The 19,852-nt window shown below is 46.8% G+C and overlaps 1 protein-coding gene across 2 annotated transcripts in view; it reads right to left on the bottom strand.

Moving 5' to 3' along the window:
• terf1 (telomeric repeat binding factor (NIMA-interacting) 1) overlaps positions 1–19,852 on the bottom strand; it is a 90,466-nt gene that overhangs the window by 34,926 nt on the left and 35,688 nt on the right. For both annotated transcript variants that reach the window (XM_038809602.1, XM_038809600.1), the window contains 2 exons: positions 5,409–5,504; positions 5,068–5,217 (listed from right to left, as the gene is read on the bottom strand). In XM_038809602.1, coding sequence (XP_038665530.1) covers positions 5,068–5,217; positions 5,409–5,504 — 246 coding nt within the window. The remainder of the gene's footprint in view (positions 1–5,067; positions 5,218–5,408; positions 5,505–19,852) is intronic.

Raw genomic sequence — 19,852 nt, 5'->3', positions numbered from 1 at the left:
ACAAACAGCAAAGGTCCCAGCACTGATCCCTGCGGAACACCACTAGTCACAGCCCTCCAATTAGAAAAGCACCTTTCTATTGGTACTCTCTGCGTTCTATGACCTAGCCAGTTCTGTATGCACCTTGCCAGCTCACCCCTGATTCCGTGTGAATTCACATTTTGTACCAGTCTACCATGAGGGACCTTGTCAAAGTCCATATAGACAACATGCACCGCCCTACCTGCATCAATCATCTTTGTGACCTCTTTGAAAAACTCTATCAAGTTAGTGAGAAACGATCTCCCCTTCACAAAACCATGCTGCCTCCCACTAATACGTCCATTTGCTTCCAAATGGGAGCAGATCCTGTCTCGAAGAATTCTCTCCAGTAATTTCCCTACCACTGACGTAAGGCTCACCGGCCTGTAGTTCCCTGGATTATCCTTGCTACCCTTCTTGAACAAAGGAACAACATACCCTTCTTGAACAAAGGAACAAAATTGGCTAATCTCCAGTCTTCCGGGACATCACCTGAAGACAGTGAAGATCCAAAGATGTCTGTCAAGGCCTCAGCAATTTCCTCTCTTGCCTCCTTCAGTATTCTGGGGTATATCCCGTCAGGTCCCAGGGACTTATCTACCTTAATATTTTTCAAGACGCTCAACACCTCGTCTTTTTGGATCTCAATGTGACCCAGGCTATCTACACACCCTTCTCCAGACCCAACATCCACCAATTCCTTCTCTTTGGTGAATACTGATGCAAAGTATTCATTTAGTACCCCGCCTATTTCCTCTGGCTCCACACATAGATTCCCTCCCCTGTCCTTCAGTGGGCCAACCCTTTCCCTGGCTACCCTCTTGCTTTTTACGTACGTGTAAAAAGCCTTGGGATCTTCCTTAATCCTATTTGCCAATGACTTTTCGTGACCCCTTCTAGCCCTCCTGACTCCATGTTTAAGTACCTTCCTACTTTCCTTATATTCCACGCAGGCTTCGTCTGTTCCCAGCCTTCTAGCCCTGACAAATGCCTTCTTTTTCTTTTTGACGAGGTCTACAATATCTCTTGTTATCCAAGGTTCCCGAAATTTGCCGTATTTATCCTTCTTCCACGCAGGAACATGCCAGTCCTGAATTCCTTTCAACTGACATTTGAAAGCCTCCCACATGTCAGATATTGATTTACCCTCAAACATCCGCCCCAATCTAGGTTTTTCAGTTCCTGCCTAATATTATTATAATTAGCCTTCCCCCAATTTAGCACATGCACCCTATGACCACTTTTATCCTTGTCCACCAGCACTTGTGGTCACTGTTCCCGAAATGCTCCCCCACTGAAACTTCTATCACCTGGCCGGGCTCATTCCCCAATACCAGGTCCAGTGCAGTCCCTTCCCTAGTTGGACTGTCTACATATTTTTTAAGAAGCCCTCCTGGATCCTCCTTACAAACTGCCCTGTCTAAGCCCCTAGCATGAAGTGAGTCCCAGTCAATATTGGGGAAGTTGAAGTCTCTCATCACAACAACCCTGTTGTTTTTACTCGTTTCCAAAATCTGTCTACCTATCTGCTCCTCTATCTCCCGTTGGGAGGCCTGTAGTAAATCCCCAACATTGTGACTGCACCTTTCTTATTCCTAATCTCTACCCATATAGCCTCGCTGCCCTCTGAGGTGTCCTCCCGTAGTACAGCTGTGATAGTCTCCCTAATCAGTAGCGCAACTCTGCCACCTCTTTTACATCCCCCTCTATCCCACCTGAAACATCTAAATCCTGGAACGTTTAGCTGCCAATTCTGTCCTTCCCTCAACCAGGTCTCTGTAATGGCAACAACATCATAGTTCCAAGTACTAATCCAAGCTCTAAGTTCATCTGCCTTACCTGTAATACTTCTTGTATTAAAACATATGCACTTCAGGCCACCAGACCCGCTTTTTTCAGCAACAGCTCCCTGTCAGCTCTTCCTCAGAGTCATACTGGCCCTATTCCCTAGTTCTCCCTCAATGCTTTCACCTTCTGACCTATTGCTCCAGTACCCATCCCCCTTCCATACTAGTTTAAACCCTCCCATGTGACATTAGCAAACCTCGCAGCCAGGATATTTATGCCTCTCCAGTTTAGATGCAACCCGTTCTTCTTATACAGGTCACACCTGTCCCGGAAGAGCTCCCAGTGGTCCAGAGACTGTGGCAGAATTGAGAAATGGGACTGAGAGCTGGTCTTGTACTGATGTAGCATCATGTAACTTTATTTTATGTTGGTGTATGTACTAAATGAGTCAACACTGAATATTTGGACAAGGGAAATGTTGGGACTTTCATTTGCAACAATGGTTCTTTGGGGCTTGGGTGTGTATGCTGGGATTGTGTGTTAAAGGGGATTTCTTTGTTTCCCTGGGATTGGGCAGGGGGGGGAAGGAGACCCGGGCAGGGGCCTCCACACTGTCTCGTTTAAGCCAGATAATGAACGGTAGTGAGGTGGGGTGAGAGGCTGTGGCGATCGGAGCCTTGTAGAACAGGCTTTGATGAGTCTAGCCAGAGTGAAAGGTTGGGGGAAGGAACCGCTGTTGGGGGAGCAGTTTACATGAGAATCTGTGTGTGTGTGGGAGGGGGTTTACAATTCATGGGTGTCATTCACAATACACTTCCGGGGATTAGATGTTGTTGAATATTTGGGGGGGGGGGGGGGGGGGGGGGGGGGGGAAGGAGGAGGAGTTGGACTATATATGTTAATGATGATCATGGGCGATTCCTGATTCCTTTTTGGGAGGTTTCTTTTTATTTGATGCTTATATTGTTATGCAGGCCGTTGTTTGGTGGTAGGATGGGATCGTTATTGTTAATAAGTGGATTGACATTGTATTCATTACCGTTTACTGTTTGTTGGTGGGATGTAAACTTTGAAGGAAATGTGAAAAAGGAGAATAATTTTTTTTTTTTAAATGCAAGACGATACTTTGAATGCGAGTCTTTGCAGGCAATTAAGTCTTTACAGGTCCTTTACACGTTTGAATGAGCAGCATTCGCACTATGATTGCTGTGCCTTGGAAGATCTGGGCCATTTTGTGTTTTGCAAAAGAAGAATCTTCACCAGTTTCATTTACTTTTAATGACAACGCAAACACAAATCCTGGTTCGCTTCAAGAGCATGTGCAGGACGGCCACCTCTCCTTAAAAATATTTTCAGTCAGTGGAAATTTGCTATTAATAAGTTGCTTAGGGAGTAATGAATGTTTAATTCCACTCGTAGAAACTGAAGATATCCTGTTTCTAAAATAAAATAAACTTGGCTCTTGAAATTCAGTACATTGTCATTTTGCTTTTGGACTAAGAGCATTTGTATTTATTAGGACTCTTTAAAGCAAACTTACATTTGTCACATTAAGGTTAATCAATAGCCAGGTTGAGCCAGATGATGCAGGGCCTTGGTGGTCACTAATCATAGAAGATTAAGCGTCATGAAAATCTTCAGGCACTAGTCAGTAAATTACTTTGATCACTCACCCAGAATTTGTGAAAATATATCAACTTCAAACTGTAGCCAGCAGAGGAGGCTTAAGCTTGCTTTTATCTTGGCTTGATAAAGGAGGAGGAAGTGAGAAGTAGGCATATCAGGGCCAAAACGGAGGATGGACATTGAATTATTAGGGAATATATGACCATGACACCCTGTACATAACAATATTCCAAGCAGATTTAATGACTGATGCAAAATAAGAGAAGATAAAGGGATTCAAAATAAATAAGGATCAATGGTATTTATTCCAAATTGATGAGTGGTGGTGGCCATTGGGAGATTGTGGGAGGATGTGTGTGTGGAGATTATGAACTGTTGACAAAATAGGTTGAAGTTCAACTAAAGGTGGTGGTAACTCAAAGTAAAACACAAGGATGGATGAGGAATTACTGAAGAACAAGAAACAGCTTGTATTTTTAGGGAGTTTCCAAGGTTTTCCAGTATTCTCCAGTATCTCACCACTGAACGTATACTCCCAATCCAAAATACATGACCACATTTATATATATTAAGCTACCCTTGCCACCTGTCGTACCCATTATAAAAGGGCAAAATAAGTTTACAGTTAACAGAATAATGATGCTAACCTGATATCAAGAATGATCAACCAGGTGCAAAACATAATGAGGGACTTAAATATCTTTGAGACAGTCACAAATATTGTCTTCAACTGGCACATTGGAGGCAACAATGAATTTTGAGATTTACATCTGCTTTCATCAAGAGGAGCTTCCAAAGATACAGAAATTGGTCCACATTTTCCAGGGCCTTGCCACTGATTTTATTTTGCTGTGAGAGCCAGTTAGAAGAGGACCGTAGATTTCTGGGTGTTTAATGAAAGATCTATTTTTACATATGCTTTGGAGGAAGAGTTGACAATGAGCTGGAGCTTAATTTCTGAGTAAGCGCACACACAAGCATCATCTGCACATAGAGCTCTATGAAGTTGGAGTGGAGCTAGTTTTGGACTGAAGGTGGCGTAGGTTCAATAGTTTCTTATTTTTTTCCTGTAGATAAATTGCTGGAGGTGAGGTGTAATGTTGCAACAAGGAATGCCCAGCATGGAGGCACTAATCACTCAAATCCAGGTTCGCTGTATTGGTCACGTTCTTTGTGTATGCCTGACACCAGACTCCCAAAGCAAATGCTCTACCTAGAACTTGGTGGAAAATTGCTTTCGGGATGTCCTTAAAGCATTGTTGAAGTCAAACATGTCTAACCGCTCATGGGAGATCCTGGTTTGTTGCCGACCAAAATAGAGAAGCTTCATTTGGAAAGACACCGAGCACATGGCGAATCTTCGTGCAGAGGTGAAGATGATGGCGTCGAAGGAGACACTCACCCTCCAGCAACCCATCTACCCTACCTTTCAAGCACCACCTGCTGTGCACGTGGGAGAGTCTTCAAACTGTTCACTGATAGCCATTTCAGAACCCATTGAAACAAACCTAAAGCGAGTCATCCTCTATCTCGAGGGATTACCAAAAATAAAGTTTTCAACTATTACAACAGAATTATCTATTAGTAAGGCAGCAAGAAAGAAATCATCCAGCTGATGCAAGTAACACTTACTTGAATGAGGAAGTTTGACTCTTTCTCATTAAATATTCTGTTTGCAAGAGACTCAGCACTGTCCAATAATCGCTTGTTACTGAAGTTGATCAGGAATTTATGGCATGGATCTTTCTTATTGATAACCAAGGACAGCTTCCTTTTTAAAGGCTGAAAAACAAAATAGAGCCAGGAATATGATTAGTAAAGCACCAAATATATACAGAAAGAATAGATTATAAGTAAATAACTTTGTCTTAGAAATCAATAAATCTAAACTGCTGCATTGTGATACTTAACAGAAAATCTGCTGCTTGTAACAGGTGACATCTTTCAATACAAGAGATTTGAAACACAAATACCTGGTCTGATTCAGAGGCCATATCTTCTTGAAATTGTCGTTCCAGAACTTCATTAGCTTTTTTGAAATCTCCTTTTTCCATACAGACTGCCACACTCTACAAAGCAAAAGTAACAGAAAAACTTTAAAAAATGATTTTAATAAAAGCATAAGAGCTTCTGATGCTCCACATCAACATCCAGATGTGCCTGTGGCTCAATGTAAAAACACATCCCACAATAATGTTATTAAACCAGAAAGGGCTGTTTGGTGGACATTTCTGTTCCTTTCATTGCTTTTTTTTTTAAATAAAAAAAATATTTCTTCTTTGTCCTCCTTTTTCAAATTTTCTCCCAAATTTACACCCACCAACAATAAACAATAATCAGTAACAAATATGTCAATCCCCATTTCAAAAACAACAATCCCACCCTCCCACCAAACCCCAAACAGTAGCCCGCATGTTCACATAAACAAACAAAATGGAATCAGGAATCACCCGTCACCATCAACACACACCACCCTCCCCCCTCCCCCCAACTAATGTTCAATGTTATCCAGTTCATGAAAGTGCATAATGAATAATGCCCATGAATTGTAGAACCCCTCTGTCCTTCCCCTCAGTTCAAACTTAACCTTCTCAAGAGTGAAGAATTCCAACAGGTCCCCCCGGGGCTATCGGGAGCCGGGCCATTGCTAGTGCTTTCAATCCCGACCCCCTGCACACTCACCTCTATTCTGACCCACTGGGAATCAACCCCTCTGACCCAGCTCCGCACCTTCTTCACATTCGCCGCCCAGCAGTAATATATCAGGTTCGGAAAACCCAAACCCCCTGCCTGCCTTCCCCTCTGTAGTAGCACCGTTCTAACTCTGGCCACCTTCCCTCTCCATATGAACACGTAATCCTTCCCTCAACCTCTCTAAAAAAAGCCTTTGGCAGGAAAATCGGCAGGCATTGAAAAATAAACAAAAATCGCGGCAACGTTCATTTAACCGCCTATACCCGACCCGCCAGTGATAGAGGGAGACTGCCCCACCTTGCCAGATCAGCTTTCACTCTCCCCACCAAACTAGAAATGTTGTACCTGCAGAGCCCCCCCCCCCCCTTCCTGGGCAAACTGCACCCCCAGGTACCTAAAGTGAGTCCCTGCTCTACGGAATGGCAGCCCCCTAACCCTTGCCCCCACCCCTGGCCGAGACACTACAAAATACTCACACTCTTCAAGATTTAGTTTGTATCCCGAGAAAGACCCAAACACTTGAAACAGCTCCAATATTCCCCCTATCGACACGCTCGGTTCCGACATGTATAACAGCAAGTCATCGGCATACAAGGACACCCTATGCTCTATTCCCCCCGCACTATTCCTTTCCATACCCCGAACTTCCCAATGCGAAGGCCAATGGCTCAATCGGGAGTGCGATCAGCAGGGGGGGACATAGGACATTCCTGCCTAGTCCCACGGTGGAGAGAAAAGTATCTCCAGCTGATGTTGTTTGTGCGGACACTCGCCCTCGACTCCTTATATAGTAGCTTTACCCAGTTCACAAATCTTGGTCCAATCCCAAACCGCTCCAGAACTGCCATCAAGTACCCCCATTCTACCCGGTCAAACGCCTTCTTAGTGTCCAATGCCACAACCACCTCTGTTTCCTTCACCTCTGCCGGTGTCATAACAATGTTCAATACCGTCCTAATTTTTGAAAAGAGCTGCCTCCCTTTCACGAACCCCGTCTGATCCTCACCTATCATCTTCGGGAGGCACTCCTCCAGCCTAGCCGCCAGTACTTTCGCCAATACTTTTGCATCCACAATCAGAAGTAATATGGGCCTATACGACCCACACTCCGACAGATCCTTATTTTTTTTAGCAACAGGGAAATCAATGCCTGCCCCAAAGTTTGTGGCAACATCCCCTTCCCTATCGCCTCTTCAAACACCCCCACCATCAGGGGTGCCAGCTTATCCTTGAATTTTTTATAATATCCCACTGGGAAACCCATCTGGCCTTTCCACCTTCCCCGACTGCATCCTCCAAATCGCATCCTTTAACTCCTGCTCCACTGTCGCTTCTTTTAATGTAGCCCTGCCCCCCTGCCCGAACCTCGAGTACTCCAACCCATCTATAAATTCCTGCATCTCACGGTCTCCCCCAGGTGGCTCTGACCTGTACAACCTCTCATAAAATTCCTCAAAAACCTTGTTAATCAGATCCGGAGCCACCACCAACTTCCCTGCCCTATCCCTCAGCTAGACAATTTCCCTTGCCGCTGCTTCCCTCCCGAGCTGACCTGCTGACATACGCCCCACCTTACTCCATGTTCGTAAACTGCACCCCTTGCTTGTCTCAGTTGGCGCACTGCTTTCCTGGTAGGTAGTCGGTCAAAACTCGCCTGTAGTTCCTTCCTCTTTTCCAGCTTTGTTGGGTCCCCATCCTCTGCATAACACCTATCTACTTCCAACATCTCATCAATTACCCTCTGCCGCTCCAACCTCTCCTCTTTGTCCAACCTGGCCTTAAATGAAATTACCTCCCCCCTCACCAGCGCCTTTAGAGCCTCCCAGACGCCCGCCTTCGACACCTCACCCGTACAGTTGAAACCTACATATTCCTTGATTGCCGTTTCAATTTTGTCACAGAATATTTGATCCCCCAAAAGTCCCACATCTAATTTCCACCCCGGCCTCTGCACTACCCCCTTCTCCAGAACCATGTCCACCTAATACAGAGCATGATCTGACACTGCAATTGCCGAGTATTCTGACCCCTAACCCCAGCCAGCAAAGCCTTCCCCACCACGGAAAAGTCGATCTGCGAATATACCTTATATACTGAGAAAAACGAGTACTCCCGCTCTCTCGGCTGCAGAAACCTCCAAGGGTCCACCCCTCCCATTTCCACCATCAGCCCAGCTAACGTCTCCCCCCCCCCCCCCCACCACCTGATGGGACCAGCGAGCGCGGCCGTACCTGTCCAACCTTGGCTCCTACACCAAGATCCAGTCCCCCCCCCACTATCAGTTCGTGAGTGTCCAAGTCGGGGATGGCCCCAAACACCTTCTTTGCGAATCCCACATCGTCCCAATTGGGACCGTATACACTTAACAGCGCCACTAACCTCTCCTCCAGCTTCCCTGTCACAATCACATATCTACCCCCCTGATCTGACACAACCTTCTCCACCTGGAAGCGTACTCTTTTGCTGACCATTACCGCTACCCCTCGAGCCCTTCCATCAAGTCCAGAATGAAACACCTGACTAACGTAGCCCTTTTTAATGTCTCACCTGGTCTTTCACCCTCAAGTGAGTCATCTGCAGCATTGCTACATCGGCTTTCAAACTTTTAAGATGCGCAAGCACCCTTGACCTCTTGACCGGACCTCCTAACCCCCTCACGTTCCACGTGACTATCCTAACTGGGGGTCTCTCACCCCCCCCCCCCTTAACCACCATCATCATACCACCGGGCCCTGCCCCATGAGTCTGACCCGCTCCATCCATTATTAACATCAAACCCCTTCCCCCCCTCCCAAACCGCCCCCTCACATTTCCTCTCAAAAAACATCTCCCAGCATCAATCCCCCCCCCCCCCCCCCCCCCCCCCCCTCGCCTCGTAGGCCCATTAAAACCTGCTCCCATGCCCGCAACCTTCCTCTCACCTCACCTCCGTTCACCAGCCGACTTTAGTTAGCTAGCACTGGTGGCTCCCCCCGCCAAGATATACCGTCCCCTCCCACCCAGTCCCAGAGAAAGAAAAAACAAAAACAACAATCAAACCCATCCAATTCACTAAAATAAGATCTAACCGTCGCAACACAGAGTGCCAATCAACCCAACCAATGACTTGAACTAGGGCAGCACGGCGGCACAAATGGATAGCACTGTGGCTACACAGCGCCAGGGTCCCAGGTTCCATTCCCCCCTGGATCAATGTCTGTGCGGACTTTCCTCCCACAGTCCAAAGTTGTGCAGGTTGGGTGGATTGGCCATGATAAATTGCCCTTAGTGACCAAAGGGGTTGGGAGGGGTTGTTGGGTTGCGGGGATAGGGTGGAAGTGAGGGCTTAAGTGGGTCGGTGCAGACTCAATGGGCCGAATGGCCACCTTCTGCACTGTATGTTCTATGTTGTTCTGTAACAATGTGAACAGAAGTAAATAACAATACACGTCAGTAAAAAGAAAGTTATGACATTTATACATTTTCCAGCTCCCCAATCACAGTCCAGAGTCTCTCTTCCACTTCCGCTCCTCACGTCTGTCCCAAGCCTTCCGCCCTCACTAAAGCCTCAGCTGCCTCCACTGTCTCAAAATAAAAGTCTTTGGCATCATACGTCACCCTCAGCTTTGCCGGGTATACCATACCAAATCGCATCCCCTTTTTGTACAGTGCCGCCTTCACTCGCCCGAACGCCGCTCGTCTTTTTGCCAACTCAACTGTCAAGTCCTGGTAAATCCGAACTCTAGCACCGTCCCACTGCACCTCACGCTTCTGCTTCGCCAAGCTAACACCTTCTCCTTCGTGCAGTACTTATGGAAGCAGATAATTACTGCTCTTGGCGGCTCATTCACCTTGGGCTTCGGCCTTAATGACTGATGAGCTTGGTCCAGCTCGTACCGGGAGTTCTCACCCTCCCCATCAGCTCCGCCAACTTCTCAGCGAAGTACTCTGATGGCCTTGGGCCCTCTGACCCTTCGGACAAGCCCACAATTCTCAGATTGTGCCGTCTCGAGCGGTTCTCCAAGTCCTCGAGCTTTGCTCGGAGTCCTCTGTTGACCTTCACCACTCTCCGCAGCTCGTCCCCCATCGAGGTGAGCTGGTCGCTGTGCTGTGACATGGTTTCCTCCACTTCCTTCATCTTCTCGCCTTGCTCTCTCACCTTAGCTGATGTCTTTGCCACAGCTATCCTCACCGGGTCGATTGTCACCGTAAGTGGTGCGGCCTCACCATGCGGTCCAGCATCTGCCATCTTGTCAGCGCTTTTGCTGGCCTTCTCATTCAACAGCGAACCCGGGTTTGCTTCCTTTTTTCGAGCTGCTTTTCGCATCCTCTAACGACTTATTTTTTCTTTCTTTTTTCAATCCGAAAATAACGAAATAATTATTTTCACAAATTTTTCCCCCAAAAATTCCGAAACTAAAAAATCTCTTCCCCCGGGACCAGACTTCAAACTCCTCAGAGATCCATTTTCAGTGGGAGCCACCCAATGTGCTCTAGTCCGCCTCTGCATCGCGTTCTGGACTTGGGCCTGCCTCGTGTCAAGCTCCGCCCACGCATCCGACCTCTGGATCGATGCCTCCCGCTCCGGACGGCGGACACTCCCGCAGGGCTCCTCACCGGCTCCAAACTGGACCGACCCGACGCCCGTCCCTCAGGCCCCAAAGGCCGAAGAAACCCGGGAAGAGAGAACCACGGGGAAATCCCTGAAAAAGTCTGAAAAATCGCAGATCGGAGGGAGCCTCTTCTCGGCGCAGCCCCTCCGCTCGTGAGCGCCACCAGAAGTCCCTTTGATTGTTTTAAAATATTTTTTCTTCATCACCTCTGCTGCTGAAATGCCAACTAGAACAGTTAGTTATCCCTCTTCATTGACTTTTCCTCAGAAGAGTTGTGTACTCCCAACAATAGAAACCTACAAAAGTGAGCACTGCCCAAAATTCTTTAATACAGCACTCAGTAATGTTAAACCTCTCACCTCCAAAATACACAACCCGTAAAAAGTTAAAATCATTTCCTTAAACACATACACCACCTTCTATAAATACTCCCAGACACGTACTAACAAACTGGGTTTTTTGAAAGGGGTCTACAACATACCTATGGAGAATTATATAATAGATGTTGAAGTGTTCTCTATCCAAAACTCCTCCTACAATTCTTTTCACATGGAACATCCATAACACGATTATTGAAAATCCTTTTTAAAATGTTTTTCAGCTTTGCACCTATTTTGATGTGGGCAAGATTGGCAAACAAACTCAACTTCCTCCTCCGTTTTCCACACACACATTTTTATTGAGGATATCAAATCACTTAATCATAGAGCAGTTGCAGGATATCCTGGGGAGGGAAGGTGAACTGCCAGTGGTCGTGGTATACATTGGGATAAGGACCTGCAAGCCGAGTACAGGAAGTTAGGAGATAAAGTAAAATGCAGGACCTCAAATGTATTAATCTCAGGATTACGCCCAGTTCCACGCGCTAGAGAGAGCAGGAATTGGAGGATAGATCAGATGAATGCGTGGCTGGAGAGATGGTGTAGCTGGGAGGGATTCAGATTCATGAGGCAGGTGGGACCTGGACAAAGTGGAAAGGTTGCACCCAGGCAGAGTTGGGACCAATCTCCTTGCAGGGGCTTTTGCTAGCTTTGTTGGGGAGTATTTAAATTAGTGTGGCAGAGTGATGGGATTCCAGGAGTCGGATCAGATAGGTCAAACTCAAATCAGGAAAATGGAGGTAGAACATTAGCTAGTGAAGTAGAAGGTGTTGTGATCGACTTGGAATTACATGAGAAACAAAGTTTTAATAAGTGTCCAGCAAGGGAAATTGGTGGGGTTAAACTGTTTATACTTCAATGCAAGGAGTATTATAAACAATTTAGTGCACATGGTAGCAGAATATTATCGCTATAATGGAGACCTGGCTAAAGGAGGGGCAAAATTGGTGGCTCAATATCCCTGGATACTGAGTTTTCAGGCAGGACAAAGTGGGAGATAAAAAAGAAGTGGGAGTAGCACTAAGATTAAAGAGTCAATTCCAGTTGTGAGAAGGGATTATATCATTAACGGGTCAACAAATCACGGTTGAACTTAGAAATAAAATGGTGCAGTCACACTACTGGGAGTATATTACAGACCCCCAAATTGTGAAAGCGAGATAGAAGAACAAATATGTAGGCAAATTGCTGCCTTAAGAGGGCAATAATAAGAGACTTTAACTATCCCAATATCAACTGGGAATCAAACAATACAAGGGGAACTGAGGGAGAGAAGTTCATGCAGTGTGTTCAGGAAAATGTTTTCAACCAATTAGTGACAAACCCAATGAGAGATGCAATTCTAGACCTAGTCTTGGGAAACGAAGAAGGCCAAGTGGTGAAGTGACAGTTGGCAACCATATTGGGGATATTGATCACAATTCAGTTAGATTCAGTACTACCATGGAAAAGAACAGAGATAAAGTAGGAGTAAAGGTTTTGAAGTAGGGGAAGGCAAATTTTGCAGAAATGAGAAGGGACTTGGCGGAGGTGGACTGGCCAGCATTGCTAGAGGATATATCTGTGGAAAACCAGTGGGAAGCACTGAGAGATCCTAAATGTACAAAGTAGATGCGTCCTCTCCAAAAATAAGCGTGGTACTTCTGAAACTCTCTCTCTCTCTCTCTCTCTCTCTCTCCTCCCCTCCTCCTCCCCCCCCCCCCCCCCCCCCCCCCCCCCCGGTTAGCGAGAGGAATACAGTGGAAGATCAAACAGAAAAAGAAAGGGTATGATAGACATAAAGAACTAAGCACTGCAGATAGCCTAGAAGAGTACAGAAAGTGCAGAAGCAAAGTCAAAAAGGAACTAATGAAATCAAAGAGAGGACATGAAAAAAGATTAGCAGATAAAGTTAAAGAAAACCCAAAGATGTTTTACCAATATATTAATGGTAAACGGTTAGCTGAGGAAAAAGTGGGATCTATCATAGGTGAAGGAGGGAACTTGTGTGTAGATACAGGGGCTGTGAGAAGGGTTTTAAATGAATATTTTGTTCCGCGTTTACAAACAAAATGGGTGATGTATATATAGTAGTCTAGGAGGAACACTGAGATACTGTATGGGATAATCATAAAGAGAGAGGAAGTACTCGAAGGATTGAAATCCTTGAAAGCTGATAAGGCACCAGGGCCAGATGGATTGTTACCGAGGCTTCTGAAGGAGGTCTGGGAGGAGATAGCAGATGCTCTGAAGATGACTTTCCAATCTTCACTAGATGCAGGGGAGGTAAAGGCGGACTGGAGAAATGCAAGCGTGGTACAACTGTTTAAAAAGGGATCGGAGTAAATGACGAACAATTATAGGCCAGTTAACCTTACGTCAGTGGTGGGCAAATTAGTAGAATCAATCCTGAAAAACGGGATTAACTGTCACATAGAAATGCATGGACAGGTCAGGGACAATCAGCATGGACTTGTTAAAGGAAGGTCTTGCCTCACAAATTTGATTGAATTCTTTGAGGAAGTAACCAGGAGGGTTGATGAAGGTAGTGCAGTGGATGGGGTGTACATGGATTTTAGCAAGGCGTTTTCAAGATAAAGATATATAGTTTTTTGAAGAATAAAGGAATAAAAGGTTATGGTGTTCGGTAGTGAAAGTGGAGCTGAGTCCACAAAAGATCAGCCATGATCTTATTGAATGGTAGAGCAGGCTTGAAGGCCCAGGTGGCCTAGTCCTGCTCCTAGTTATTATGTTATTATATGGCAGATTGGTCAATAAAGTGAAATTCCATGGGATACATTGCAATGTGGCAAACTGGGTAAAAAATTTGCGTAGTAACTGGAAACAAAGGTTAATGGTCGATGGTTACACTTGCAATTGTGAAGTTGTTCAAAGTGGTACTCCACAGGGCTCGGTATTATACAGTTGTGTTGTACATTAATGATTTGGTCATGAACGTGGGAAACATGATTGGGAAATCTGCAGACGAAACAAAGATTGGCCAAGGGGTGGACAGTGTAATGGATAGCTGTAATCTGCAAAACGATTCAGATGGATTGGTGGAGTGGGCAATAAAGTGGAAGATGCAATTTAACACAGAGAAGCGCGAGGTCATGCATTTAAAGGGGTAAATGAAGTAAGAGATCTTGGCGTACAAATATACAGGTCCTGGGAGGCAGCAGTTCAAGTAGACAACGTTGTCAAGAAAGCATATGGAATATTTTCCTTCATTGGCAGAGGTATAGAATATTAAAGGATATAATATTGAAATTGTACAAAACACTGGTGAGGTCACAACTGGAATATTGTGTGCAATTCTGGTTGCTATATTACAGGAAGTGCGTAATTGCTCAGGAGAGAATGCAGAGGAGGTTTACAAGAATGTTGTCAGAGTTAGAAAAGTGTAGCTACGAGGGGAGTTTGGATAGGTTGGGGTTATTTTCCATCGAACAAAGAAGACTGAGGGGTGATTTAATTGAGGTGTACAAAATTGAGGGAAAGAGATAGGGTGGACAGGATAAAATTATTTCCCTTGTTGGAGAATTCTAGAACCAGGGGACATAGGTTCAAGATAAGTGGCAGAAGGTGCAGAGGGGATATAGAATTTACAGTGCAGAAGGTGGTAATTTGGCCCATTGAGTCTGCACAGGCCCATGGAAAGATCACCCTATCTAAGCCAACACCTCCACCCTATCCCCGTAACCCAGTAACCCCAGCTAAACAATTTGGACACTAAGGACAATTTAGCATGGTCAATCCACTTAATCTGCACATCTTTGGACTGTGGGAGGAAATCGGAGCACCCAGAGGAAACCCATGCAGATACGGGGAGAACGTGCAGACTAGGCACAGACAGTGATCCAAAACAGATATCTAACCTGGGATCCTGGAGCTGTGAAGTAACTGTGCTAACCACTGTACTACCGTGCCACCCGACATGAGGAAGAACCTTTTTTATGCAGAGGGTAGTGGGAGTCTGGAATTCGCTGCCCAATGTGGTGGTGGAGTGTAGCCATGCTGGCCACGCAAAATGGACACTGAGCCAAACTAAAATGGAAGGCAGCAGGGAAAGCCTGTTTAGTAAGAACAGACAGCCTGCTCTCAACTAATTAGCATTTTGCAAACAGCAAACCAGTTTCTGGCCAGGTGCAGATCTCCAAGCAAAGGTGTTAATGGCAAAACGCTTAACATCCTGATGAGGCAGCCCAGATCCAGACACAAACAATGGCAACATTTCCATCTCAATGTAGCAGTTAATTGGTGGAGTAGACAGAATGGCACCAGAGTAACAAATATCGAAACCAGCCCCCCCCAACATCGAGGAAAGCCCCGCATTGGAGGATTTCGAAGGTAGCCGTTTGGAAACGTTCCAATCGGTACCGAAAGGTAGAGCCCGCCTAGAAGGGGGCAAGGACATGAGAGAGGGGTATAAAAGCAAATCCCCCACAGAGCCCCGGTCTGTTAAACCCGTGCTCCGGCTCTGACTGACATCTTGCATCCTGACTCCAGCCGTTGAGCACCAGCCGCCGAAACCGTAAGTTCAACGCTCGCTACGCGATCCAAGCCCACTAGACTCCCAAGTACCAGAACGCTTGCTGAAGGCTGCAGTGCCAGACCAGGACGAAGGCCTCGTTCTCTGACCTTGCCTGTTCCTGTTAGATAAGTATTCTGTTTGCTTAAGTTTAGTTATAGCTTAGTTTCTTAGTGTGTGCATGAGTATTTATTATAACTGTATAATAAATATTGATCGTTTGAACTTTACTAATCGGTGTATCGTCTTTATTACTTTGAACTTGACCTTGGAATACTTGTGACGTTGCCTATACGGCAACTGGCGACTCCAGAGCTAAATAATTACATAGAACAGAGCCTAGCAGTGTTAAGCACACGTCGAACTCGGAGGCGTGTTAATACACTCCAATAAACGCGTTTTACGCCCATAGTAAAACGTGCAACATTTAGTGGCGACATCCGCCGGGACCCTGTTGTAAGTGGAAACACCACAGTGTCCAGGACCCTGAAATTTGAATTAGAACTCCAAATTGCAGAGAAAGAAAGAGATCACAAGTGTTCAAGGTGTTCAAAATAATAAGCGAAATTCGGAAGTGTGTTTTAGTGCATGCGTACTAACAGGGCTGTAAGGTAAAACTGGAAGCTTTTTGTTGCGACAAACTTTCGGTAGTTTTGTGATCGGAAAATAGCGTAAGCCGTACCCTTTTCTCGAAACACCACCCCAGCAACCCCCTGTTCCAAATTATATAAAAGAGAGTCAGAGGAAATGGCCATGCAGGCAATGGAACGTCTGATGGATCCAGCAAAGTTTGTGGTCGCAGCGACCAGCAGCAGTAGCAGAGTAGGCCAGTGTCCCACGTGGGAGCTGGAACTCCGCAAATATTTACAAGGAAAGGGATGGCCCCTTTGGAAAGAGTTTTGTGCAAATGAGGAGACAGGTCCCGGGAGTATAGGTCATACTTGGTGGGAGAACCTCTCTCAGATACACAAAAAGAGTTTAGGTAAAGCACGCAAGCCGATGGCGATTGTGTCCTGCTTGGCACAGTTGCGAGGCGCAGAGGAGGTCATCAGGACGCTCCGGGCAGATTTAGAGGAAAGGAACCGAATGAGTAAGGTCGATGTCAGGGACATCGAGAAAGAAAACCTGGAATTAAAAGGGAAGTTGGCAGAGAAGGATAGAGAGGTGGATGATGCCAAGAGGGCTCACCAGTCTTGTCTAGCTCATCTGAGCAGTTCCCAGACCCAGTATGAGAAAGCCTATCAGGACATGCAACGTGCCGTTCTGATAAGACAGGAATCGGAAAAGCAGGTGGAGGCATTGCAGAGGCAATGTTCCGATCTCAAAGCAGCTTTGAGAGCACTCCATGCTGCAACGACCGAACAAAGACAAAGCACAGTTGACCACGCGAAATGCAGGAAACAGATTGCGGAACTGCAATCTCTGCTTTCGGTGCAGAATGGCTTCCAAAGCACCTTTGGAGCTCAGTTAGATGGGGAAAATGCCCCAGATTGGCAGGAATTAAGCGAGACAGCGCAGCGTTATGTTCAGGGAACATGTGCGCCCGCAGCTCAGCAGAAACGACAGGCACCCCAACCCCCCACAGCTCAGATCATAACCGCACCCATGAATCCCGTAACCACACAGAGGAAAGCCGAATCAGAAGGCGCCCCAGACATAACTTACACCACCCCTTTAACAGTAACCCAGCTAAGGGACGCTTGTGAAAAGATCACTCCGTTCCTCCCCACCGCAGACCCCCACCAGTTTTTCGCTAAAGTAAAACAGCAGGCTACCATGTACGGCCTGGATGAGAGAGAGCAGGTTAAGCTCACCGTGCTGAGCTTAGACCAGAGTGTAGTGGCAGCCCTCCCCGACCCACAAAACGTGGCAGGAGGCAGCCTAGAGGAGATGCACACCGCCATTTTAGATGCCATCGGGTACAATAGAGGTGACCCCGTAGAAGGATTGAATAAGTGCAGGCAGAAGAGATCCGAACACCCCACAGCATTCGCAGGAAGGCTGTGGATTCATTTCAGCGCAGTTTTCGGACAGCTAGATAGAGCGCATTTAACCCGCGAAAACATGGTTAAGTGGACGCGCACAATTATCTCACACGCAACAGAAGCAGGACAGAGCGCTTGCAATAGTTACGACCCCTCAGAAGAGGCCCATAACGAAAAATGGGTCCTGAAAAGATTGTCCCGCGCTTGGGAGCAATCGCTTCAGGCAACAGGAAAAGTTAGATCCCCAGAAGAGGCTCAGGCTGCTGCAGATATCCAAGCAGTCAGAGAGCACCAGAAGCCCGCATGGGTAAATGAAGGCAAGAGCAGCCCTCAGCAGAAAGGACAGGAATGCTATAACTGTGGACAGTTAGGGCATTGGGCAAAAGAATGCCAAGCACCCCAGCGATCTCAGAGAGGCCAGCAGACAGGCACTCTGAACCGCAACAAGGCAAAACCCATCCACAATGTAGCAGTACAGTCAGGACCCACCAATGTGGACGAGACGAACTGACGGTGTTCGGGCTCCCCCACTTGGGTCTGTGACACACTATGGGACTCATCAGGGAGGCCCGTAGTCACGGCGAAAATCAAAGGGAAGCCCATAGAGTTACTGTGGGACACAGGAGGCTCCCGCACCACCATTAACTCCACAACCACGGCACACTCAGACACGTGGCCGACCACCTCCACCATCACACTTAGCGGGTTCACCGGACACTCGCAGCAGGGACATATCACAGCACCCGTAGCGATCCAGCTAGGGAACATTAGCACAAGGCACCCCGTAGTTTTAGTAAATCTTCCCAGGACAGCAGAACACATCCTGGGGATCGATTTTATGAACGCTCACAGCTTGTCGTTCGACCCAGTGAACCAGTGTGTCTGGCGAATGGCGAGATCAGACAGAGCCCCAGCCACCCTCACAGTAGGAGACTACGCTAATCGGATTAGCGCAGTGGGAGAGTACTCATTCGACCTGACTACACTCCACACCGACCGACAAATTAAGGCCCTACTAAACAAACACAGGACAGCATTTGCAAGTCACCGTCATGACTGTGGCAGAATGACTGGACAAGTTCATGTTACCGGACAGGACCCCCGACCGCAAAAGCAATACAGATTTCCCCTTGAAGCAGAGGTGGAAATAGAAAAGGTTATAGGTAGCTTGTTGGACCAAGGTGTACTGAGAACGGTAGCCTCCACCAACAATGCCCCTATTTGGCCAGTGAGGAAGCCCGATGGATCATGGCGTCTGACCATCGATTATCGGGAACTCAACAAAGTAACCCCCGCAGTAGCCCCAACGGTAGCTACTAGTCCCGAGACCATGCTCAAGCAGGGTCTCAACGCCAAGTACTTCACGGTATTGGACATCAGTAATGGATTCTGGTCAATACCATTGGCAAAAGCGTGCCAATACAAATTCGCATTCACTTTTAAAACTCAGCAGTACACGTGGACATGCCTCCCACAAGGATTCCACAATTCACCCTCCATTTTCCACCGACAGCTGGCAAGTGGATTAGAAAAATTTTCCCGACCCGAATGTCTGGTACAGTATGTAGACGACCTACTACTGCAGACAGACACAAAGGCAGAGCACATTTCGCTTCTGGCCGAACTCCTGGAACTCTTAACTGAAATTGGCTGTAAAGTTAACCCGAAAAAGGCCCAAATATTGGAAAGTAAAGTGATGTATTTGGGAACAGTCATCACGCACGGCAAACGCGAGATCGAATTCAAAAGAATTGATTCGATTGTCAAATTGCCCCTTCCCCAAAATGTATCAGCCCTCCGGTCGTTTTTAGGACTGGTTGGCTATTGTCGGAACCACATAGACGGATTCGCGACAAAAGCCGCCCCACTTTCAGACCTCCTTAAGAAAGGAGCCCCCTGGGAATGGCTTCCGCAGCATACAGGCGCTGTGGAAGAGTTGAAACGAGCCCTTAGTGCAGCACCCGCGCTGCTAGTCCCCGACCAACTTTCCCCGTACGCAATCGAGGTAGCTAGCACAGATCTAACCCTCTCGGCCGTGTTGCTTCAGGAACGGCACGAGCAGCTAAGACCAGTGGCTTATGCCTCCCGACTGTTAGACCCGGTAGAACAAGGATTTTCAGCCTGTGAGAGGCACCTCCTTGCTGTCTTCTGGGCAGTACAGTATTTCTCATACATAACCGGACTAAACCCCATCACCATTCTAACCGAACATACACCCACACAGCTACTACTAGACGGTCGACTGAAGGACGGTTC

The sequence above is a fragment of the Scyliorhinus canicula genome, chromosome 10, assembly GCF_902713615.1.
Source record: "Scyliorhinus canicula chromosome 10, sScyCan1.1, whole genome shotgun sequence".
Lineage (NCBI taxonomy): Eukaryota > Metazoa > Chordata > Chondrichthyes > Carcharhiniformes > Scyliorhinidae > Scyliorhinus > Scyliorhinus canicula.
This window is presented reverse-complemented; position numbering and strand designations above follow the sequence as displayed.